Source organism: Neodiprion pinetum, chromosome 4 (genome assembly GCF_021155775.2).
Source record: "Neodiprion pinetum isolate iyNeoPine1 chromosome 4, iyNeoPine1.2, whole genome shotgun sequence".
NCBI classification, from domain to species: Eukaryota; Metazoa; Arthropoda; class Insecta; order Hymenoptera; family Diprionidae; genus Neodiprion; species Neodiprion pinetum.
The window spans coordinates 39,874,722-39,900,469 of record NC_060235.2 but is presented as its reverse complement, the minus strand read 5'-3'; the positions used below and the strand labels follow the sequence as shown (position 1 = coordinate 39,900,469).

General features: G+C 36.5%; 2 protein-coding genes across 3 annotated transcripts; both read left to right on the top strand.

The window, feature by feature from the left end:
* Positions 1-103: 103 nt before the first annotated feature.
* jumu (jumeau) lies at positions 104-16,630 on the top strand. Of its 2 annotated transcripts, none has more exons than XM_069135022.1 (4): positions 104-1,047; positions 8,897-9,200; positions 9,340-9,993; positions 11,753-16,630. In XM_069135022.1, exons 2-4 carry the CDS (start codon positions 8,905-8,907, stop codon positions 12,420-12,422), a joined length of 1,620 nt encoding a protein of 539 aa, XP_068991123.1. In that variant the 5' UTR covers positions 104-1,047; positions 8,897-8,904; the 3' UTR covers positions 12,423-16,630. The 2 variants fall into 2 exon arrangements, with proteins under 2 accessions (XP_068991123.1, XP_046479525.1); XM_046623569.2 differs by having other exon boundaries at positions 8,897-9,209.
* A 793-nt stretch (positions 16,631-17,423) lies between these two features.
* On the top strand, positions 17,424-20,867 carry Sec61alpha (SEC61 translocon subunit alpha). Its single transcript, XM_046623581.1, has 8 exons — positions 17,424-17,582; positions 17,791-17,858; positions 18,124-18,189; positions 18,672-18,882; positions 19,024-19,281; positions 19,436-19,602; positions 19,798-20,187; positions 20,388-20,867. Exons 1-8 carry the CDS (start codon positions 17,576-17,578, stop codon positions 20,649-20,651), a joined length of 1,431 nt encoding a protein of 476 aa, XP_046479537.1. The 5' UTR covers positions 17,424-17,575; the 3' UTR covers positions 20,652-20,867.
* The last annotated feature ends 4,881 nt before the right edge of the window (positions 20,868-25,748 follow it).

The following is a 25,748-nucleotide window of genomic DNA, read 5'->3' as shown; positions in this document are numbered from 1 at the left end:
CACCGCAACTAAAAAAAAAAAAAAAAAGACACGTAAAATTTGTGGTGTAATTTTCTCTTCATAATACCAGAATTCACAACAATAATTATTTTTCGTTTTCTTTCCTTTTTTTTTTTTTGCCTAGTGTGCAGGTGACGGTGTTCAGCTGTCTTCTCTCTTTCTCTCTTTTCCTTCGCAAGGAATACAACGTCGGCTGTATCTCGATGTGTAAGTGAATGTGTCTCGTCTTCCCGCCATTATCTTACGGCACGTTAGAGCGAGTCAGAGAGAGAGAGAAAGAGAGGAACGAACGGTAAATACCTTTGCGGCTCAGTTTCATTCTTAACGGGGCAACCCGACTCCCCTTTATCGTAAAGATAATGGACTCGTCTGTGGCATGTGTATATCCTCCGCAAAATAAATCTCAGGGAAGGTTAACTTGTTAGAAATTTTGAAGGGAATCGATTGAAATTTTTTTTTTAATATTATTCATGACGCAGATATATCAAAATAACTCTTCATTTCTGTAATAATTATCTATTTGTACGCTGCACTTTGGGTTCGGCCATTTTGAAGTAGGGGGGGGGTAGCGACGTGTAGCGCGCCCCGACCGCACCTGTCAAGTCGGTATAACGTTGTCGATAGGAGTAGGCATCGAAGACGTTAATTTTGGCGAAAATTGTATCGGAATAAGCCTGAGAGAGTGCACGGGTCATTTATACATGGTGAAATCAAGATGTATTTAATGTATTTTGTCAGCCATGTGCATTGGTATAGAATTTAAAATGATCTCATACCTCAATACCAGTGGCCCAATAAACGCCGAGCGGTATGTTCACGTGACACAAACCAGCCAATAGGCGTAGAGAGATTTGAAATTGTGCGTGGTCTTTGTTCACGAGTCCCCCGTCAACGTTACTTCAGTTCCGTAAAGAGGGCCTTGTGTCGGTGTTCGTTTATGTATGGTCTCTGCCTAAAATCGCATATTTTTCGGCTAAAAATTTATATGTGAAAGTTGTGATTTTTTTCATAAGACAACAACGTTTCGTCCAGACTGTTTAACAACCGGTAAGTGAAGATATTTAATTCCTAACATTAATCACGAAGTATTCATCGTATTTTACTTTATACAAAATAATCACGCGGTCGAAGGAAGATGCCGGTTTTTTTCGGTGGGCTCTTGTCATACTATTACGCGCATACCTGGGATCGTTTCGATTCTTTTTTTTTCACCCTCGATACTTTTATCTGTGTTCGAGCATTGATCTGTTTACACGTTACAGTCTACGACGAATGTCACGTTGTCTCGTTACGTTTTACACCATGATGACTGATTTTGTACAATTTATTTTTCCTGTCACAATTCCTCTCTCCAATATATAACTACGTGTCAAACCTGACGTTGGTCGTGCGGAATTTTCAGTGCATATTATATTTTTAACCGCCGAGACGAGGGTCTTATTACTCACACGTTATTCTATTTGTCATCGTTTCCCTCAAGGCGGGAACAGCTTGTGGTGTTGGACACGTACAGTTAATAAATTTCATTTCTGTGAATTTATATATCCCATCAAACGTCATGGCAACCGGGTGTACGTACCACTCATTTGTTAAACAACAAAGAATCGATACGATTTTCTTTTCTGATTTGACGGAAATGCGTGTCTCTTCATATCGTGAACACATCGTCGGATGTTTCGGCGGGAAAAATACATGCAATAAAAAGAGTAGAAGACCGGTCATTCCCTCCTTACCTTTCTCTCGGTGTGGAGATTTACCCGCCTAAATAGTTTACTATTCTTACTCTTGACACGTAGCTCTCGTCTCAGATATAATAACTATGTAAATTATACGCGCGACTGATTAAATTCGACATTTACGTTTGCTTGGAGTAAGATTACTTGATTATTTACCAAGAATTATTCTCTTCCTGTCTGCCTCTGTGTACGTACGTGTGTGATTTTTTTTTTTTTTTTGTCTCTACCATTACGATTTTACTACTTTCCCGCGTAAAGCATCGATTAATCTGCCGTAATACACCGTGTGGCGTGTTTACAGACTTATCGCATTGCCCGGTTTACGAACGATAACCGCTTCGTTACTTGTTGACACTTGTAATTTGATAAAACAAAAAAATACCCGCTATACGCTATACGTTTATTCTTAATTCTTTCCCATTCGTTTTCTAGTATCTTTACTAACAATTTTTCTATCTCCTCTTCTCTTTTCCCACCGTTAACTTTCATTCAAAATTGACATGTATATAATTAACACGCGTTAACTATATATCATGATAACGTTGAAAAAATTAAAACCTTGTATGAAATTGATTTCAGTCTCATCGTTCAATCCGTAGCGGTTTCAAATCGCAGTTATTCTTTACTTTGTATATCTTTGAACTGCGTTCAGAGATTTAATTTCGGTATTTTGACGTAGATTTAGTAAAGATAAATAAATAAAAATGTTACTCAATGAAAAAAGGAAAAATAAAATTCGATGATAGATCGTTCGTTTTTGAAAAATGTTAAGTCAGACACGTTTCAAGTTAAATAGTTATTTCAACCTCAAAGTGGAAATTTTCCAAAAGTATAATACCCAAATAAAAGGCGGGGGGCTCTGAACGCATTTCAAGGGGTCCTTCTCTCGGCAATCCAACCCATGGTCGGGAAATTTTTGACCGTGAGAAACATTCTGGGAACTCCAACCCTCGCCATATGCCCAACACCGGACCCATCCTGCGGGCTTAAACCGAAATATAATCTTGCCAGCTCGTGTGTATATATATATATATATATATATATATATATATATATATATACATATATATATATATACATAAAAGTTTTATTGCCTTCTTTGCACAAATTGCGTGTTTATCTTAGCAGTTTTTTTCCTCCTTCCCATCCACAATCCCGTTCATTGAACGAAGTTTTTCCTTTTTTCTTTCATCTTTTACTAAATATTATCGGGTAGATTATTCAAATTCATCGTTCGATCTTGTCTCTCTCGGACAATACAATTTGCCTCTATACATAGTTTCCATAATAAGGCAGACAGGAAATTGAGAAAGTTATGCATGTATGTACAAATAGACTTTCAGTCTCTCATGTGTTATGTGCCTAAGGTACCTATATAATTCAGGCTCTCAGACCCTCAGGCGCGGAGTTTTGTTCTTTGCGTCGGAATAATCATCGTTAGAAGGAGGGAAATGCTGCTCGGCGCAGACCTTACACACATTATATACCTACCGATGTTTACATTTTCATTACCCGGTTCAACTACCTAAACGAATTTATATCTATATCCGTAAACGCGATATATCCCACCTATATTCGAATATTTTTACACCCCGAGTCTGCCTGTAACGTATATATTGAGTACGGTATATAGGCAGAGGTACGTGTCGAACAGCATTTACGACACGCGCCCACGAAGAAGCTGCAAACACTGAATTATAAGTTCCATGAACCGCCGCTTACCGAGGACTTTGATATTATTCACGATATTAGACAAAGCTCGATCACGAAGTCGCGGTTCATTTTCTGCGATTCGTTAGTTGCGAAATGTGTATTTAATGTTTTCACGTACGCGGTACTTGTACATTTTATTAAAAACATTCTTTCATCTCGACTAATTGTGAGTTGAAATTTTTTCGTTTTTTTTTTTTTTTTTTTGATAATTTTCAAGTTATTTCTCGACTCCTCGGTCAATCGTGTCTTACGAATACATTTACGAAAATCTTATCCAAACGTAACAACCAATCCCCTTTCATATAAATTTTCAAACCATCCGTTCGTCCCCTCGTCGTTTTACGCAGAGAGGGTGCAGACAGTCGGGCATGTAGCAGGGGAAATCGGATCGATAGTCGAGAGGGTAGTAGAGGCTAAAGAAAATACAGTCGGTCCAACCCGAGATCATTCATTTTCCGTTTGCGTCTTTGCAGTTAAAACTGGCTCCCGTGTATACATCGTCGCAATATAGAATATACTATTTGTATAATTCATTTTGTAGGAATGTTTGACAGACTAAAATTGTTTTTAAAAAATTCCACGAGTTAATTTTCATAAAATTTTTGTTCAGAAATCCATTCCGTTCTTACTTTCATTCGGGTCAATATGGTATGCCAATAACTTATGGTGTTTGTACGTACACGTATGTAGAATGACGAGCATGTTATAACTCTCTCGCTTCGAAATCCCCTCGTACACACATTTACATGTATCTGTACGGCTAATCAACAGCTAATCAAACAAAGATGCCTTTCTTTTTGCGAACCGCAAACTACATACCGTTATACTCTAAATATAGCCGGTAGATATTTTTGTATGCATCTCATGTATGCTAATTTATCAATCGATGCCGATGACAAACATACATTGTTTCTAAGTTTATAGTAAGTATATTCGTGATGTAACGAATAATATCGCACGATAAATCGGCGCAGCCAAACAGTAAAATATACAGTGTGCGTAACACGTGTGTGGCGTTGAGATTATTCATCTTTTACTTCTTTTTTCATATTCCCTACCGTATTTTTTTTTTTCGAATTAATTTACGAGCGCCTTCATGCAGGAAGTGGTCAACCGCCTTAATATACGTATCTACGTGTATGTATATATATATATATATCTGCCTGCGATGTAATAATACTATCAATTCGCGGTCGACGTCTTCCCGCATATACCTCTACATTACAATATTCCGCGGTTATTAAATACTTGCATCATTTCGGTCATACGCGAGTTATTATACAGGTACAACGATGGGTAATATATCGATGAAAATCAGAATTTGTACAATTATAATAATTCCTCGTTTCTTTAGCTTACCTGAGTCTCTATCTAAATTGAGGATCTGTTTTGTACAGCAATAATCATTAATGCCTTATTACCCTTACGGTTATTTGGTTTTCGACCGGAAAGAAAATGCGAGTTGATAACGATGAGTTCACAGAATGGAGTCCGTTGACACATAATTGGCATAAAATCGAAATCGCATTTTGTTTCGGACCGAAGACAGATACTCGGAAGGTTAAGGCATTAATGAATATTGCTGTACCTGACTGACTGCCTTACCGACTGAGGGATAATGAATCATTCCTTACTTCGGGGTAGGGCCAGTGTTAGAATTTATGGCATATACCTGCGGTCCCAAGAAAATTCTATATAGGTAGAATAAGAAACTGGGTGAGTCGGCAAGGGCAGGGACTCGGGTCCTTTGAAACAAACCTTAGGTATAAACTAGCAGGGTGCAAGGCGAAAAGTTTCACTCGAATACTCTCCCTTTTTCTATTGTCATTTACCCGATTTAGCAAGGATAACCCGACCCACGTTATACCCGGAAAAAGATTAACAGTCGAATACTTCCGGGAATCCGGGTCCTAGGCTTTTCGTCGGCTTTGGTATGCCTGAAGTCGTAAAATTCGAAAATCCAGACTCGACGCTATTGCTTCGGGGGATGGAAGGTCGGCGGGTGGTGTATCATTCAAGTGTACTGAATATAGATTTGACAAACTTACTGCTCATTGCACGATCTGCATATTCGACATTTCATCGTTTATACCTATGTCATAAGAATCGGTAAAAGGCGAATACAAAGTGCTTTTAAGGCGGAAAGCACGAAACTAGGAATAACCGTACTGGTTTTACAGTTTTTGTAAATATGTATGTATATATATGTATATATATGTATGTGCGTATATGCATATGTATGCATTACATATCTACTACCGTATTATACTTATGTTCGAAGAAGACTCTTGTATGTCGGATTGGACCGAGGCATCGTCGTCGTCGTCGTCGTATGAACGTATACTCGAGAAGAAGGCAGGTTCTCTCTCTTCTTTCTTCTTTGTGATCAAGAAAACCGGTTTTCATTCGGGATACTCACGAAGCTTGTGAAGTTCACCGAGTGTGAACTAGGCTTTCGGACGCAGTGATGGTACTATTGGTGTAATATTGATTTATTACGGTTCATCTCAGGGATCATTACATCTATGGAGGAGATACATTCTGTTCTTCTCTTCTCTGATCTGCTCTGATCTGCTTATTCTCCCAATGCCTGCACAACGCCGCTGCAACATTCCGAAGAATTTCTATCCGTATCTCGGATCTTTCTATTGATCTTCGTGTTGTGGTTCGTTTTTTTTTTCTATTTCGGTTACTTCCCTTCCCCTTTAATTTTGTGCTTATCTCACCTTGCCGACAGATTAATTTATACGTACTGGACGAGTTTTGATCACGTGTAAAATGTTGAGAGGAATACAGGGCATAAAAATTTTTTTTAAATAAATAAATAAACAGCAAGGGATTGTCCAGCGATGCAGGAAGAGATATTTCCATTCTTCTATACTATAATTCTGACTCGAAACTCAGAACAAGTCTTCGTGATCACTTGACGGTTCGTTACGCTTTGCGAGTCGAATCTATCCCGTTAATTACCCGCCCAGGTCAAGTGTCACGATGCTATTAATGGTACATTAAATTCTCCTTGTTCCGCTCCCTGGAGTTTTTAAAGTCGTTCCCAAAAGCCAATTAGAAATAGGAATATTCATCAACGAAATTGGAAGTTAAATCCGTACCGTAAATATCCTCGAACCGCGGCTTTTATATAGTTTACCATCAACTACTTCCCGTCGACTCAACCGCTTCTTCTTCTTTTCCTTCGCTGCTACGCAATCAGCCAGCGGCTATAAGCCATGTGTCTCTCTGATATTCGAGGAACAAATTCTTACCAAGTCAGTTTTAACCGAGCCTCGACGTTGAGTTAAATAACCGCAATTTAATTCCGGTCCCGGAAATTGTTGTCTGCAAAAATCACCGAATTACAGCAGAATGTTTCTAACTTTTTTCTTTCCACCTATTGTAATCATTTTTCATCACCGATGATTACTTTGCTAACAAAATTATACATTTCAGTTTCGTTGTACTACGTTAGAAAGTCCAATTATCTCTTGCCGATTCAGTTTCCTTCGGTTAAACATTGTCCGTTGTTAAACTTGTGTGAGAATTTGGGGGGGGGGGGGGGGGGGGGGAATACACAAACACGGAGAGTTATACGTTGCAGAGGCGTATAGAAGATCCGACGGTCAGTCAATGGGTATATGTAGTAAAAAGTTGCGACAGTAAGCTTATTGTTAGTCAGTCGAGTTACTGTACGCAGGGCATGGCACCACGCCACATGGTAATATCCACCGCACACGTTTGAATGGCCAGACTTGAAAACAGACGAAAAAAGAAAAGAACTAAACAGCCAAAGGCCCAAGGTTGTTCTTGTTTGGCGGAGAGAGCAAGTGTGAAAGACCGCCGACGTTCGTCTCTAAAGAGAGACAAAAGATTCTAAAATTATGCACGGTAATTGTTGCAATACCCGACATACGTAACAACATTTTTTTTATCCCCTTCAATTTTACTATTGGCTTCGGTCCAAAGGAAAGAAAGAAAAAAAAATAAAAAATTTGTACGCGCACATTGACCTTCGAAAAAATTCTGTTTTTTTTTTTCAACCTCTCACTATCAATAAAGGTCGTTGCTCCGTCTTAAGAAGCGCAAAAGAAGAAGAAAAAAAAAGTTACGTCCGAGTTAAAAACATCAATTTTCAACATTCGAATATCCATGTCGTTACTAATTATAATTTTATTATTTTTTCATTTTTTCATTGCATTTTTTACTGGTTACCAACTTCAATCTTTCCGTCAAGGATAACACAATTTTTTTTCGCCTCCTTTTGATGCCAGAGTTGGTTTTTTCTTTCTTTTTCCCACATATATCCACATGTTTATAGATATTGAATATAGTCCTAATTTATGACTCGAATAATTCTAAAGAAAGCTGTGAATAAATATTGAATATTTGTATCTTACCCAATGTAGCGTTCTAATGAGCAAACGCATGTCAATTTGAAGTCGTATGTCGAAAAAAATTTTTTTTTTTTACATACGATGCTAATGTATTTTCATTTTTTGCCATGGAGAGAAATTTTTGAATTAATACGATACAAAATAATGATTTATTCGCCATTCTTGGGTTGGGTCTGTCAATCAACTTATCAATAATATACTGTGTGATATGCATTATTCATGTACCTATACAATTGAAGCAGGGTCAGTTCCCTAGTCGACGATACAAGTTTAGTACGCTTAGTAATTGCTGCTTCTACGAGGAGTTGGCTATTTAGCATTTTACACTACTACGTGGCAGAACGTAGAGGTACCACTCCTCCTCCTCCTCCGTTGAAGTAAACTCACTATCGCTTGGAGTACTACAGAACTCTACACATTCTATAGTAAATCGGCTATAGTATTATGAGTCAGTCACACCCACAAGCTTAGCCTGATGCAGGAGTTCAAGACCCTCTCAGCACACATTCACTCCTCTCTGCCGCATGCGAGGTCACGTGTATACTACTTTATTGTACTGTATACGTGAACTCCCTTGGCTGAAATTCTATTGACTATACCTCGGATCACGTTACAAGATTACCTGGCAATCTAAATAGGAGCAAGACAATATTATGCACCTAATTAACTGTACCACAGCACTACCTTATACTTCTCGTATATCAGTTCTTCGAGCCAACTTCAGGAATTCCTTACTTGCGATATTTAGTCCGTTTAAATTCTCGTAGTATTCTTTCCCGTGCCTCCTTTTTTTCCATCTCTTATTTCACATTGTTCTTGTCTGCCGATGCCGATAAATTTTCTATATTATCAACCCACCTTGTTATTACATGATGTCAAGCTGAACGGTTTCAAATTTTGATGAGAAGACGAACCGCTGGCAGATATGCTGAAAAATTTATTTTCTTGTCCGCCAATGTATTGTCAAACTGTAAGCTCGTCGAGTCGTATTTGATACCTTTGCAGACTGGAGGAATTGCTAGAGAAATATTTTATGGTTGAAAATGTTTTTTTTTCCAGTCGCGTGAATGTTGGACACGGAGAGCAGACACAGTACCGGGCTGGATCAAGGGTCCACAAGGGATCCTTGGCTCACGATGGACTGCTACCTAGGAACAGACAGCGTATCCTTGCAGGAGATGCTGGATGTTGACATAAAGTGTGAAGTCGAAGGAGTCATCGGAGGCCATCCGGAGCTAGGCTTCAATTTCACCGATTTGTCGCCCCTTGAGATGGATGACAATCCCGTCGGCTGTCAGGATGATATTAATGGCTGGTTCGGCTCAGCTAGTCTGTTGAATGGAAATAGCAATAGTTCCAACAGGTATGTGAGGTAAAAAATCGTTCAATATAAACTTTGGGGAAATAAATCTCCTTAATATTTTATCGCTGATAACAATAAACCACTTAAGTTTGGATAACAATTATGTTTGTATATACTTATTTTGAACAATTTTCCACAGCAATTTCAATTTGGATATTTCTGGAGGAGAAGCAGCTTCGGTGATGGTCAATCCCAACTCTGTGATGCCACACATAACTGTGAGAAGTCCAAGTCCGCGCAGTAATCATCGTTCTTTTTCTCTCTCTGTGAAAAAAGATATCAAAGAAGAGAAAGTCAATGTGGAAGATGAGAACGATTCGGACGGAGAACAGTATGAGCATGATATGACAGAAACTGAAGATGAGGAGGAGGAAGAAGAGGACGGAGATGAGGAGGAGGAGTCGGAAGACGAGCAAGAACTTACAACGACGATAATTCCGCCCAAACTAAAGCAAAATTCGCTACCTACAAACACTATGATAAAAACCATATCTCCTCAGATACCGAAACCTCAAATGCAACAGAAATTACACACCGTTACGAATATAAAAGTACAAAACTTCAAACTACTTCAGAATTCGCATCACGCTCAGCACGTTAGAAAACAAAACTACAATAACAACGTTCACAACACAGTTACGACAATAAAAAGGGACAAGGAATTTGACCTCTCAGATTACGACGAAAAACCATATCCAAAGCCGGCGTATTCATATTCCTGTCTCATAGCGATGGCACTGAAGAATAGCCACACAGGATCTTTGCCAGTTTCGGAAATCTACAATTTTATGTGGTGAGTTTGGTTTCTTATTTGTAGAGCTTATTGTAAGACTTACACGACAGAATAAAAGCTGCATACCAGCTTTTGTACAGAATTACGTAAATGTCTTGTAAATGCTGCCTTAGGCTACAATGATGAATCTCTTAGAAAACTTTTTAGTTCGGATTCAACTCCGCTCTTTTGTGCAGAAATTAGCGCAACTTAATCAAGGTCGTGTAGAATAAATTTCATGTACACACATCGATATTACTGAGACGTTATAGAATTGTGAAAACAGTTTATCACTCGGATAAGGCAAGAGACTTATTTATATTAATTGGTGGAGCAAGCTACATGCACAACTTCAACTCAATTTAGCTTCCTTGATAAACTGTTGATAAACTTCTTCAGTTGATTAAATTTTGCTCTGTGAGATGGTGATGTAAAAATCCTTTCAGACTTTGATGTAATGTCCAAAGAAGTGTGATATGTGAAACATGACATTAAAACTTTACTGAAATTTCTTCAGCACCCTAAATTTGCTAAAAGATAAGGCACTGTTATTTTTAATCAGGAAGTAACTCAGACTGAAATTACTCGTGCATGAAACAGGATTTCATTACTTGTCTGAATAAGTCAAACCGGAAAATCTAGATAAAATGAATCAAAGCAATGTATCTATTGACATATTAGGTAACATATCTGCCCATTTTTGGGATTTGATACGTTTACGTATGTACATCTATTTATCTATTATTTTGGGGCTATTACTCAGGAAGCCTCACGTTATTACAAGTCATTTATTATCGAAAAATTATTGTAATTAGAACCATTCTTATGATGACTTGACATTCAAATAGACGTATCATTAGACAAAGGAAACTGGTGTGCATAATTAGTCTAGATTAAACAAGGCAATTATTTAAACAAAAAGCTAAAGAGCTGTTCATTCAAAGCTTGACAAGTATAACAAATTACGAAAGTAATTGCGATTAATAATTACACGCTTATTATCGCATTTCTTTAAACTGTTGATGCAGTTGAACTTTTTGCCATGTGGTCTGATGGTGCAAAATAGATTGAAACCCTGTAAGTGTGGAGGGGGCATGAGATGGAAAATTATTGTCCATGTCCCTTTATTCACAGGCTACTAAGGGGGGAGCAACCATTTTGTATGGGGCCCTTGGAGCACCAGGTGCATGTCAGGGTACAGTCCCATTCAAAACCTTTCACTTCTTTCTTTGTTTACGAACCCAACCATGCTGTTTAACATGATATATTTCGTTATAATTCGTCACATCGCGTGAATGTATAATTATAACTATCACCATGTACATTATTATCGCAATACTGATTCTTCGACCAAGCAATTTCAGTTTCATATATTGTTGTGAATTTTGAAAACTAGTAGTTTTGGCAATCTTTACTGCTTAGGCTATCATTTTCCGTAAGATAACTATAGTGAGTCTGATAATAAGAAATTCTCAAATTGATACTTTTTTCAAATACACTTGTTATCTTATATTTTAGTTTTAAAAAATATTTAAATCAGTGGAGCAAGTCCGACTCAAAATAGATGTTAAAAAAAAAAATTACATGAAAAATGCTTGCGGACGTTTCAAAGTTTCCAGTTTCTAACATTTTGATCTATAAAAATTAAAATTCTACTTTTCATGACTAATTAAGCAGCTCTGTAGTTTTTGTTTAATTCGTCTATCCCAAATACTAATATCTCTTGAAATATCTTGGAAGTATTCTTCTAAGCCAAGCTTTTTTCTTTTATTTATTTCAGTGAACATTTTCCTTACTTCAAGACAGCACCGAATGGTTGGAAAAATTCTGTAAGGCACAATTTGTCGCTGAATAAATGTTTCGAAAAGATAGAGAAGCCTGCAGGTAATGGCAATCAGAGAAAAGGATGTTTGTGGGCGATAAATCCAGCGAAGATAGCGAAAATGGACGAAGAAGTGCAGAAATGGTCAAGAAAGGATCCTCTTGCAATTAAGAAGGCAATGATCTATCCCGACCACTTAGAGTTACTAGAACGGGGTGAAATGAGGTATGCGGGGAGCGGCTTTATGTCAGAAGAGGCGGAAAGCTCTGGCGATGAAACCGCGGAAGAGAATACAACGTATGACGAACCTGTTCATAATCATATTGCAGCAAATTCTGTAACAGACAGTTATGACGAGAGCAGTCAAGATTTTGACATAGATATTACTGAACATATCTATGATGAAATTGATATCGAGGATAATAAGGACACATTGCACATGCAGCTAAATATCGCTAAGCAGCCAACGTTTAAATATCAACTTAGTCCTAGCACGAAGAGACAAAAAACGTTGACGGGAACGTTACAAAGAAACTATGTCTACCAACCTGTTACGACGACACGAAGGAAAACTCCTCTACTCTTAAGGCCAGGAGCGACGCCGAATTCATACCTTAAGATTGAATAAACGTTAGAATGAAATTGACGAAAAAAATTCATACATTTTCACTGTATAAAAAATGCATCAATTTTTTTTCTACCTCCGTTCACATTGGTAGTCGAATTCTATTACGAAATATCGATTTAAGGTGTCCATGTTAATCTAATTTACCAGTTTCTATTCATTGTCTTTTTTCTTAAAACTCTTGACTTTCTGCTCTAAGTCGTATTCTGGAAGTTCAGTGAAATTAATTCATTGTTAATTACCCTCTTGTTACTTACTGTACCTAACTACCGTTTTTACGTATTTCACTTTTATTTAAAATGACTAATACAATAATAATATAACTCGAACATCGAAGACCAAACCAAAACAGTTCGCAGTACTTTTAACTTATCCAGATATCATTTTTTCATCTGATATTTTCTTTTATCACATTTTTAGCAACAAAACGATTTCATTACACGAGAAACAATTGCAATGGGTACAAATTAGAGTATTGACAAATTTTTTAATTTGTCAGGATCGTGACCTGATCTGATAAAATTAACGATTATATAGTTCGAATTTATTGATTGGTTATTTTTTTTTTCTCACAATAATAAATGGAACAGAAATGTTTGTATTAAATTTATGGAAAACAGCTGAACTACTGCAATTTTGAAAGCATGCAAATCAAGTCTAACTTTCAACATAGCAAGACTTTCTATAATTATGCATCTAACTGGGTAAAAACAGTTACAGATTTTGATTACATGGTAACGTTTTGAAACTTTGGATGATGAGCAAGTATATGTAGTAGATACTACTTAAGAAACAAAAAAGAAAAACAATTTAGTGCTCATGCAGTCAATTCATTACACAGCAAAATTTTTCAGTGTTCAAGAATTCTCTATTCGCACAAATTGTGTATGCAATAATATATTGCTATAAATAAGTCTTACGAATATAGATTTTGTACTATTGTTCAAATCCGTTTGGTTGATTTAGCTGGAAAAAAATTATTTTCATCGGCAGCAATCTTAAGATTTTAGTGTATCATTTTTTTTAATTCGAACACGGTATATCGGATGTTTACCATATCTAGTGAAATTGAAAATAATACTAAAATTTGAGGGACGTTTTACTACCAGTCTTGTCACTCATCGACATGTTGAATCCGATCCAATTAAATTTTGAACCCAAATATATAGACAAATTCACAGAACACTTTGTAATATGTGTATAGGTTCGTTACTAATCTTGTCTTTTAATAACGCTTACCTTCTAATAGTGTGAAAAAATACTTACATCATAATGGTGTAAAAGTACAACTTTTATTCAAATTCTTACATAAGTTTTTTTTTTTTTTTTGCATTATCTCACTACACAAATTGTCTTTACAGTCAAAAATTTTTTTCACGAGTTAGTACTTTCAATTCTTACAGTAATTATTCTCCATCGTTTGCATTGAACAACTGTATAGAATTGGCAAAATGACACATGATATAGATTAAGCAAAATTACTCAAAACTGGAAAAAAAAAATTGTAGATCAATAAGTATTTGGTCAAATATGTTGGCCAGACTGATGTATTATACATTTTTTTATATGTTGCTGGACTAAGTAAAAAGTGTAAATGTTTTTAATTTTTTTTTTTTTTTTTCCAACATAGAGATAACTGGATATATAATGCGACTTGACTTATTATATGTAGAGTACAAAGTGACAGCTATAGGGAAAAATTTGAATTGTAAAGTTTTGTAGCATAGCAAGTCAAGAATGATTATATATATATATATATATATATATATATATATATCCACTACTCCTGATTTAAACATATAAGTATCAAATTCCATTTCTTTCTTTTGCTTGTCGGAATTTGAAAGTTAATTTGAATGTCCATTGTCTAATTTGAAAACATGTCATCCAGTTTTAGGCCAGTGGTATGTTAAATAATTAAAAAATTATGATATCGAAAAAAGATCATTTATTATTAGTCTAAACCTACGATACTACTTAACATTTTAGTATGATAAATATAGGTGACATCGGTAGGAGTTTGTAAAACCACTTGCAACGTTTCGATCGTAAATATCGTTATTTGGGTTTAATATTTCCGACAAATTTTATATTTTCACGCCTGTGATGAAAAGCAATTACAAATTGTAAAATCCCCGCTAATGAAATTTGACTAAAATTGTATACGAGAAAATGGAGCATAGGCAACCGCTGCACACACCCCTTAGTACAAATCTACTAATTAAAACCTAGAAAATGATTTTCAAATGTTGCATTTGGTTAGGTCGGAGTCACTGGTCGTCAAGCAACTACAAAAGAGAGTGCTACAAATGTATTACTAATAATAAGATTGTGCAAAACTGTATATACCTGGTAACCAAAAGATGGTAAACATCTAAACTCTAGATGATTAATCAAGGTATGTAATATCAGAGGATGCATTCATTGTATCATGAAAAATATGATATCAAGTGCATGCGTGATGCTATAAAATTTCCAATGATGTGGAAGGTTCCAGCTACTTTTTAGCTCTGTTTTACAATCGTTGAATGCACGTTACCAAATTTCAATTGAACTTTGACTTGCATTTAACTATTTTGTGGCAGATTTTATCGAAATCATTCGTCACGGAACAACTTGCTTCGCCCAGTCAATAACGGCGACGATAATACGGTTTCATTTTCATGCAGATAGAAATCGTAATTAATATCTCACTATAACTTTTGAAACGTGATCTCATTTACGACAATGACAATTAATGGTGAAACCGATGCAGTTCTTTACCTTTATCTGACAATAATATGTGTTTTTCATTTTAATTTCAAAATGTTTTCTTATTATTTAGACATTTTGGAGCTGTGACTTGTTGACTCACAACTCCAAAAGGTCGTATTTAGAACAATTATTATTTCAGGAGTGCTGCACAAATAATGACATCCTGATGATTTTTCTTGTGAGAAATACAGAGTTTAATTTTATGGTGTACAAAGTCTCAGCAAATAAATTAGCATTAAAATGGGACCAACCACACAGAACTGTTTCTTATGATTAGTTACAGATTTATCGTATAAGTTCTTTTTTTAAGTTTACTCTTATAAGTATGATCTGGATCTATTTAACACGGAATAGATTTTGTATAGCCAGTGTTTGTATTGTTGTAAATAATTTTTTTAGAATAAAACACGTGTAGTTTTTAATTTATACACATACATTCATTTTTTTCATCTACTTTTAAAGCAAACCGTGGCCCACTTGATATTCTTCGTTTTTCTACTTGTATACTTTTATTTTGATGAACAACAAGATTGTATTTCCATTATTTGCTATAATATTCTGAAAGCCAAGAAGCTACTTGGATGTATATTACGACCCAGAATTGGCCGCCAATCAATTGATTAGAATTTTTGAAACGCTAGAAAATTTCAAGGTGCCTAATCTTCTTCATAGGAGTAACGAAAATCGTAGTACATGTGGTAATATTGAGTAAATATCTCGAAAATTAGCAATTGAAAAAAGTTATTCACATTCTGTGCATCGTACGAAAAACAATGATACACTGATACGATCATGTTATATCGTATCATGCTCTTTGAAATTTTTTTATTTTAATTTTATTTCCTGGGAATGCTGTGTTTTATCAAAAGTTGTCAATCACTCTTCAAAAGGCTGTTTTGCAGACGAGCTACAGAGTGCTAGAAAGTGTTTTTCCATTATTCCTGAAAAGAAATAATTTTAAACTTTTTCTATTCCATGAATGTTTAATGATGAATAATGAATTCCTCTCTAACAAGAACGAAATAGTTTAAGTTATCCCAGTAAACTGAGTTCGATTAATAAATTCGACATTTGAAAAATTCCGGATTGGAACGAATTGAAAAGAATTGACTGCTTCAAAATGAATTTCCGTTAAACCGGAATTTTCCAAATCAACTTAGCATGGAATAGTCAGTTTATAATTATGCTATAAAGTGCTAGACATTAATTTTCATCTATGTAAAATGCTGGCTGGAGATTACGAAACTATGCCATGTATAACTCATATACCATGTACGTATAATGTGTAGTTTCGTATAAAAATAATGAACATAATGGAGTACACATTGTTTAGATGAACTTCTGTAATAAAATGTAGTCTAGTAGATTTTGTACCTGTTTATAAAATTTATATAGTATTATTATTATTATACCATTAGCCAGTTGGACATGGTTATTGAATAAAATAATAAAACAGATATGGCATTATAACGACATCTCATATTCGTGGCACTAATTTCAAATGTACACAGTGATAATGAACGACGGTAAAACTCAATTGCGCCAAAAAAAAAAAACGTCAATTACTAGTATTCTGTTCTTGAAATTTTGTCAAGCCCAAGCCAAATTCGGATTTTTAAAATTAACAATTAAAAAACAAGAATTTTATGTATACAATTAATTTCTGGCGTTTTTTAATCCCTATTTGAATTTGGCCAATGGTAGTGGAGCGAACCTAACCTAACTCTGCGTATCTTGTTTTCATTTCGCTTGTCGTAGGCATGGAAACACTGATATATATACTATACATATTAGTGGTAATAGCTTTATACGACTTCGATGAAACGGAATAGGCAAGGTATAAAGGTAAGCATAAGTCATAAGTCTGTGTGCAGCGCCGCATTCTCTGTGACTAAGCCTTAACTATTTCAGAGCATTGGGGTAACCGCAGTTTCTTAAATTATCGACGACGTTGGTAGAGAAAGTTCTTCATAACCAACAACTGTTGTCACACGCAAACTTTGTATGGTATGTATGCATACAACTGTTCAGTGGTACATACATATATACCACTGATATTTGAAATCAGTGGCATACGTACATAGCTATGTATTTTCGGACCGCATGCGGCCAACAATGTGACGGGTAATACGCATGTCGCTCTAGCTTGAAGTTGGGCGGTTATATCCGTCATCTGGCGGCGAATGCAAGGCAACACGGCCAACATGATCAGATCACGTGACCGCGGCGTATTGAATACGTGTCGTTGGAGTGAGCCACGATTTGCTGCCATTTGCCAGCCGAGCGGTCGACTTTCGTTTAGTTTCCGACTGCTGGCTTCGCCCGAGTGGCAGTGTTGACCGTTTAACGCTTGAAAAAGCAACGTTGTTTAGTGTATAAGAAATATCAATCCAGAAATCATCATGGGCAGTGAGTATTAAAGGATAGTTGTAATAACTAGAAATAATTTCATTCATAATATCGATACAATTTCGAAGTTGTAACCTCTTGAAATGCTGTTGTCACGGATACTCGCTGCTGTCTGTCCAGAAACCGCAACGCAACATATTGTTGATTTATCATTTCTATGATAGTCGTTATAAAAATGTTTTATGCATATAGCCTTTTTCATTTTCAGTAAAATTCCTCGAGGTGATCAAACCGTTTTGCAGTATACTGCCGGAAATAGCAAAGCCCGAGCGAAAGGTAAGTTTACCGTTTCCATATAACCGTTATACATGCCATATTTTATAATACATAAATTGATCCTCTACGCACATACTTCCTATTATTTCTACCTACTAGATACAAATCTCCAACTATCACACATGTTTGTCAATCAGCTAGCCTTACCCATTCCATATAGTAAGATATATTAATATTCTCTTCAACTCAGTTACTGCAAATTTTTCAGCATTGTACTATACAGTATTACACCTAAATCTAAGTAATTTTCCTTTTTTTTTTGCAGATCCAATTCAGGGAAAAAGTGTTATGGACTGCCATCACGTTGTTCATTTTCTTAGTATGCTGTCAGGTGAGTTTACCAATGATAAATCTTAATTGTGACCTCTGTAAAGATATCAGTATGGTTCTATTACTCATCACTGAAAACTTACTCAATTACCATCTAAATGATGTTCTACTAATGATACTGTCCATATGGGATTCATTGTCAAGATGGTTCTCCCGGCAGTGGATCACTGACATACTTCTGAATGGTGCACATGATTTTGACATTTTAGGCTTATCACAAATATCTTGTATTACATAATATTGATATTTTGATACTCGAGACTTATAGAATTCAAAATTTTTTAATTCAAAGTATGCAGAATCGCAGCAAGATTAGTGGAATGATTAATTGTTATATATTTCCATTTGAAGGAGAAGTTGTGGTTCACCAGATAGTTCTCATGAATCAGATTTACTTCTTTTTGACAAATGAAATGAGTGAGTTGTTTTGAGGCGAGTGCCTCTCCTTCATAGAAGTTAATCATTTAATTATATTTTTTGCAGATCCCTCTTTTTGGTATTATGTCTTCAGACAGTGCCGATCCTTTCTATTGGATTCGTGTTATTCTTGCCTCAAACAGAGGTACGTTGATGGAATTAGGAATATCCCCCATAGTTACATCCGGTTTGATTATGCAACTCTTGGCTGGTGCAAAAATTATCGAAGTTGGTGATACCCCCAAGGATCGAGCACTCTTCAACGGAGCTCAAAAATGTAAGTGGAGTTCTGCAATACTTTTTCCAATTACGAATGTAACCTGAATCTGCACGTCAAACAATTTGGTACTTTTGTACATTAGTGATACTATCAGTTTTACAATTGAATTTCACATTTCTCTTTCTTATCACTTTTCAGTATTTGGTATGGTAATAACAGTTGGTCAAGCCATCGTTTATGTCATGACTGGCATGTATGGCGATCCTGCCGAAATTGGTGCTGGAGTTTGTCTGTTGATTATCATCCAACTATTTGTTGCCGGTTTGATTGTGTTGTTACTCGATGAGCTTCTGCAAAAGGGATATGGTCTAGGGAGTGGTATTTCTCTCTTCATTGCCACAAATATTTGTGAAACTATTGTATGGAAAGCATTCTCTCCAGCAACTGTTAACACTGGTATGTATTACATTTTTTAAGCATTGCACAAAAATTTATCTCAATGAGTCATTGTTTCAACTGAAAATTGGTGAAACAGTTTCTCGGCGGTCATATATGAAAACTCAGACAGATTGCTTGATGATTGAACTAATTTATTATTTTCTGTTTCCAGGTCGTGGTACTGAGTTCGAAGGTGCGGTCATTGCACTCTTCCATCTCTTGGCCACCAGGCAAGACAAAGTGCGAGCTCTCCGCGAAGCCTTCTACCGACAGAATCTTCCAAATTTAATGAACTTACTTGCCACTATCCTAGTTTTCGCAATAGTCATTTACTTCCAGGTAAGCTTTCACTTTCTAAAGCTAAAAGCATAACGGGATATTAAGCCATTGGTTGGTAATCAATGTATAGCATTTTTTTGAACACTTATTTATGCTCACATTGTTTTGAGACAAATACACCACACATTTTCAATATTTATTCATTGACATATAAACAGAGTATTACTCACAACTATTTTATGTTTCTAATCGCAGGGCTTCCGAGTAGATCTGCCAATCAAGTCTGCCAGATATCGTGGACAGTACAGCAGTTATCCGATAAAATTGTTCTACACTAGCAACATCCCGATCATCCTGCAATCAGCATTGGTTTCCAATCTTTATGTCATCTCGCAAATGTTGGCTGTCAAGTTCCAGGGTAATCTTATAGTCAATTTGCTTGGTGTTTGGTCCGACGTTGGAGGAGGTGGTCCTGCTCGCTCGTATCCAGTAGGCGGGTTATGCTACTACCTATCTCCACCAGAATCTGTAGGCCACATTGTTCAAGACCCCGTTCATGCCTTTCTCTACATCTTATTCATGCTTGGATCGTGCGCGTTCTTCTCCAAAACGTGGATTGAAGTCTCTGGAAGCTCTGCCAAGGATGTAAGTATTGTTGATGCTTTAGAAGATCTTCAAAAATTGAATATTTAATACCCATATATCACGTACACTAATCAACAAGTAGTAAACCATAATTAAATATCTTTTCCGCGTATTTCGACGTCACAGTTACATCAACTTTCAGGTTTTAGATATCGGAATAGCTGAAAAAATGTTGCGAATTTAATTATTTTACATTATAGGTCGCTAAGCAGCTCAAAGAACAACAGATGGTGATGCGAGGCCACAGAGATAATTCGATGATTCGTGAGTTGAATCGTTATATACCTACTGCTGCAGCTTTTGGAGGTCTATGTATCGGAGCTCTCTCTGTTTTGGCCGATTTCCTGGGAGCTATAGGTTCTGGTACTGGTATTTTGCTCGCAGTGACGATAATTTACCAGTACTTCGAAATCTTTGTGAAGGAACAAAGTGAAATGGGCGGCATGAGCACGCTACTATTCTAAGCTATAACCGCTTAGGTTTAGGGCGTAAATTTTTAAAACCTCACAAGAACTGAATAATAATTTATTGCCAACAAAGTCCAGTCGGCACTGCCCGCTCTGTTTATTGTTTCACTGTGGGGCTTATTGCGTAAAAAGTAAGGGGCTGCATTACCCGAAAAGATGGTGAAATATGTATGTATATTTACAGATTTCGTATTAAATTATTAATTGATAGAACTCTGTATTACGTGCAATTCTATTTACCTACAGTGCGCGTGGTGAAAATTCAGGTAACTGAATTAAACAATGAAATACCTGAAGAAAACTAAAATTATATTGCATATTAATTGCATTCGCAATGTACTGTAACGCAAAATTTTGATACCCTCAGATAGGGACTTACTGTTGACACTTTGGCGCGATTCTCCACTTATTCTGAACATTAAACTATAAAAAAAACAATTACGTTGGGTGCCAGACGCGTTAGCGTCGATTTTCAAACAATAATACGAACCAAGAAAAATAATACGAAACCATATGGAAAATAACTAGAGAACCCGTTGTATGGCTGGCTAGGCTCAGGTACTCACGAACTGGTAGAGTAGCGGTATTCAAGGTAGCTAACGATAATTACAGAATTAAAGAAAATAATGAAATAAAGAATAAACTCAAGTAGGGGAAAAATGAACAGGTCAATCAGTCATATATTGTCGAGTAGGTTACAGGGTTAAGACAGGCAAATGAAATGGTATCGATAGCGGTAGTTAATAAAATAGGCAATAATTTTTCACCAAAATTTCGATAGAATAGAATTAAACGGTAGCTTCGAAACGAGAGACGATAGGTAACAGTGAAAAATGAGCGTAGGTCGGGAGAAGCGATATAACGCAAGAATTTACTTAAAACTACACGTCACTGGGCGACGTGATCTTACTCAAGTTGCAAATGACGCTACGCCAATCATTATTTTGTCAATTAAAAAAAACGAAAGTGAGAACTTTATTGCAATCGGTAGAAAACAAAGTAACGATAGATCGGGACATAATAACGGGAGAATACGACGAATTTACCATAGATTCTAACCAGTACGAAAGATTGACATTCATCAATAATTTACAAAATCGGTAGGGTAAATGATCGACTAGATTTACGGTCAAGTACGATAGATAATTTTCGGGAGATTATTCATAAACGATTGAATCGATAATTTACAATAGTTACGGATCCAAAGAATTATACAATGAATTCTTAAATATAACTTTCGAGAGAATACAAAATTATGAGAGAATACAAAATTACGAGAGAGTGAGAAATTCAGAGAGTTCGCAAAATAAAGAAATACACTAAATACACCTCAGTATAAAAGAATCAAGAATAATACGCAGAACTTAAATTAACACGGAAATGCGATACTGCAGACAGATACAGAGAAAAGAATAACAAGCAAAAATAATATAGGATTGTTAATAGCAATAGAAAAAGATGCAGTAGTATTTAGAGGCTGATTCTACTCTCGGTTATACTCCAAGGAACTCGATATATGATACAATAGGCAGGAAATAAATAAAAATATAATAAACAATAACAGAAATAAAATATAAGGCACACTACTATTACAAAAAATTATGAAACGGAAGATAAAGCCAATAGGGCTCAAAATACGATGGAAAGTACAGAAGCAGACTAATAGAAATTCATAAATACAAAAGAATTAATTATTCGGCAGTTACGAGGTCGCTCAGACACGAAGATTATTAATTACTGAAATCATGCAGTTACACGGCGGCTTACCGCAACTCTAAGCCGTGGACCATGATTCACACAAAATCGGCATCATACGATGCAACCACGAAACGGTAAATACAATAAGAAAAAGAATAGAAATTATGAGCAACTTCGTAACGATACAATACAAAGGCAGAAGCCTTACCTTAGGGGATGACCTCAGGCACACAACACTGAAGTTACTTAAGTACAAACTTATACCGAACAAGGGAAAACAGGAAGGAAGGAAAGAACTTGAATTTACAGGAAGAATTTAACGGCAGAGCAAAACGATACTAATAATGAAACGGTAGCGATAGAGGAGGAAGTATCGAGAGTTAAATCGGGAGGATGCGTAAACTCATATCTGTCACTCAGCGGGTCAAGCGTAGAATTGCGTAGATAGACGGAGGTCGGAGTTCGGCTCGCCGATCTCGCGGTTGCCGTGAGGTGATTCTTCTTCCCTTTGATTGGTTGGTTGACCCCCACCGCAAATAGGCCATCCCCAGCCATCCCCCTGTGGCGAATATCGGTTACGGCGTGGTAATGCGTTGTCGAAGATTACCGCTGGATGTGGCGTGATGTGCTGCTCGTGATTTCGTCGTTGACACCAACTCGTACGATTTATTAGCGGCTTCGATTTACTGTCCAGGTTGCCTATCATTGGGGACTCCTTTGACATAGGCATACGCAGGGAGCCTCTCGGTCAAAGTTACCGAGCGGAGAGTGACGCCTCATTGTTCACATCCACCGGTTTCGATGTATTAGTCTAGTCGATAAGCTCAAAATGGTCTAAAATAGAGATACTGCTCTTAAAATTATGTGCGATAGCTCATTGGATTCGGAATGGCGCCTAGACAAATGTGCTAAAAAAGTTTATCAGCTCATAAAAAATTGCAAAAGTTATAAACAATTAAAGATGAAAAAAAAAGGTATTTCGTTTTTCGCCAATATCTCATAGGCTATTCATATTTCTGAAATTTAAAAAAAAGATTCTTAAAGAGGAGGAAATTTACAATAAAAAAGTCCGAGCTCCCGGTAAAATTTCCAACGGGGATAAATTTTTTGAAGTGTTCAAAATACACCATAATTTTTTCAAATTTTTAAAAAATATTCAATACCTTAAAAAAATTAATCAATGCGTCGTACTCGCTTTTGACCCCGCGCGCGCGACCTAGAAACGAAGAGCGGAGACCCATTTTCAGCGTTAAATAAAAATTATAAATAATGGAGATAGAGTTCCGGGAGCTAGGACTTTTTTATTGGAAATTTCCGCCTCTTTAAGAATCTTTTTTTAAAATTTCAGAAATACCTTTTTTTCTCATCTTTAATTGTTTATAACTTTTGCAATTTTTTATGTGCTGATAAACTTTTTTAGCACATTTGTCTAGGCGTCATTCCGAATCCAATGAGCTATCGCACATAATTTTAAGAGCAGTATTTCTATTTTAGACCATTTTGAGCTTATCGACTAGACTATATAGGCAGTGGCCGGCTGCCCATAATATCGAGGAGATCATGCAGTCACACGGTGGCTTACCGCAACTCTAAACCGTGGACCATGACTCACATGATTAGTCCTTGCTAATAGGAAGGTTGCTTCGATCTCCGGAACGAGGGCTTTATCAATCTGGACGTAGTGGTTTGGGATCAGTCCGGTACCAGGCCGGTAACTCGAAAGATGGCAGGCTACGGTCTGCCCTGTATGCCATCCTTACGGCATCCGATAAGGCGGGCGGCTGGATTCTCCTTGAGGAGTGGTGCCCTCGGCTGTCGGGAGGAGTTTGACCTCCCTGTTCACCGGCAGTCGAGGCGATACGAGAGGTTCGGGTGAATGCTATCCCAGGTGTTTAGAAGTGCACCAAGGTAGCCAGTGTGGTCTTATTAGATCGTCGGTAGGCGAAATCGTCGAGAGATGGAAACGGTAGATATCGGTAGCTGTTGATCCCTCAGTGGCCGGGATCGTTGTCGTCCAAGTGCCTTATCAGCGTGCGCCGGAGCGCGAAATACAGAATTTACAAAGAAAGAATTAGTTACGAGTAGGTATTGCCTATTTTGTATAGAGTTCGGTTGGAGTACCCCGCTGAGGACGCGTTTCCTAGAGATTTCCTTTGGTTGTGTGCCCTTGTGACGGGCGACTCTAAAACGCCACGTTACAGTACGTATGAGATTTGTCTTTATTGCTGCGCAATGTTAGGATAATGGACGAATTATTACTGGAGTATAGCAGTGACCCTTCATTATAATAAATGTCTTGACAACAAACAGAGCGGCACTGAAGACTAGGTGCGTGTGTGAGTGAGAGGCCACATCATGTTTATAAATATTTGAACATTGAATGCAGTGTAATAATTTAGACAGGACGAGACACCCACCTAGGGTATTCGTACAGTAACTGAACAAAACGTGTTCGCTCATCTTAGGTACCATCATTCCTGTATTATTATTAATAATACGATATCAATAATAATGATAATAATAATTAATTGTCTTTTGTATTTGCGAGAATGTGTTTGTATAAAATCTTGAAATTACTTGGATGCCTCTTCAATTACCTCTTTATCCGATTCTACAGACAGTTCGTCTGGAATCTATCTATTAAATACCTGTTCTGAAAAGTTATAATACAAGCTTACCTGTTACAGATGACCAGATTTTGTTTTGATAACCCTTCAGAACAAAACAACGAAATAAAAATGACTTGATCTTTTGGATACATATACATTTATCCTGCGTCACACATGTACAGCTATCACATTGACTTACTTATCTTTTTTGAATTCTTGGGGTACAATCAATAAAAAAAAGGTCCTGCAAATCGATTCTGAGACAAAAAGTTTTTAGTCCAAAAATTACGAAAAATTGTAGAATCAATTCATTTAGTTGCTCAATCAACATAAAGTCGCTGCGAACAGTAAATCGAAAGTTTTAGCCCACAAAGGGAAAATTTGTTTGTACTTTTGCCGTTTTCTTTAGCTGTCAGTCCTACATAATTTTAAATACCTTTTTAAAATTCCTTGGCGTTCAATTAGTCTGAAAAGGGTTATTTAAATCGAAGACAAAAGGTTTGTGGGCTCCAAAATTCGAAAAAAAGAAACATTGGCTTTGGATTTTTTCAACCCATTTTGGGCTGATTTTAAAATCGGAAAATCATATCAGAGGACAACTCAAACTATATTCACCAAACAGCAAAAATCGTCGATCTTCAAAATTTTGGTTGTGATTTAGTTGTCACCGAAACTGTGCTTGGGATTCGGTAATTTTAAATAACGTTGCTTAATAGAAAATGAACAAATGAAAACGATCTAAACTGCGTAAAATTAATGTAATAATTTTACTCATTGAGTGTTGAGA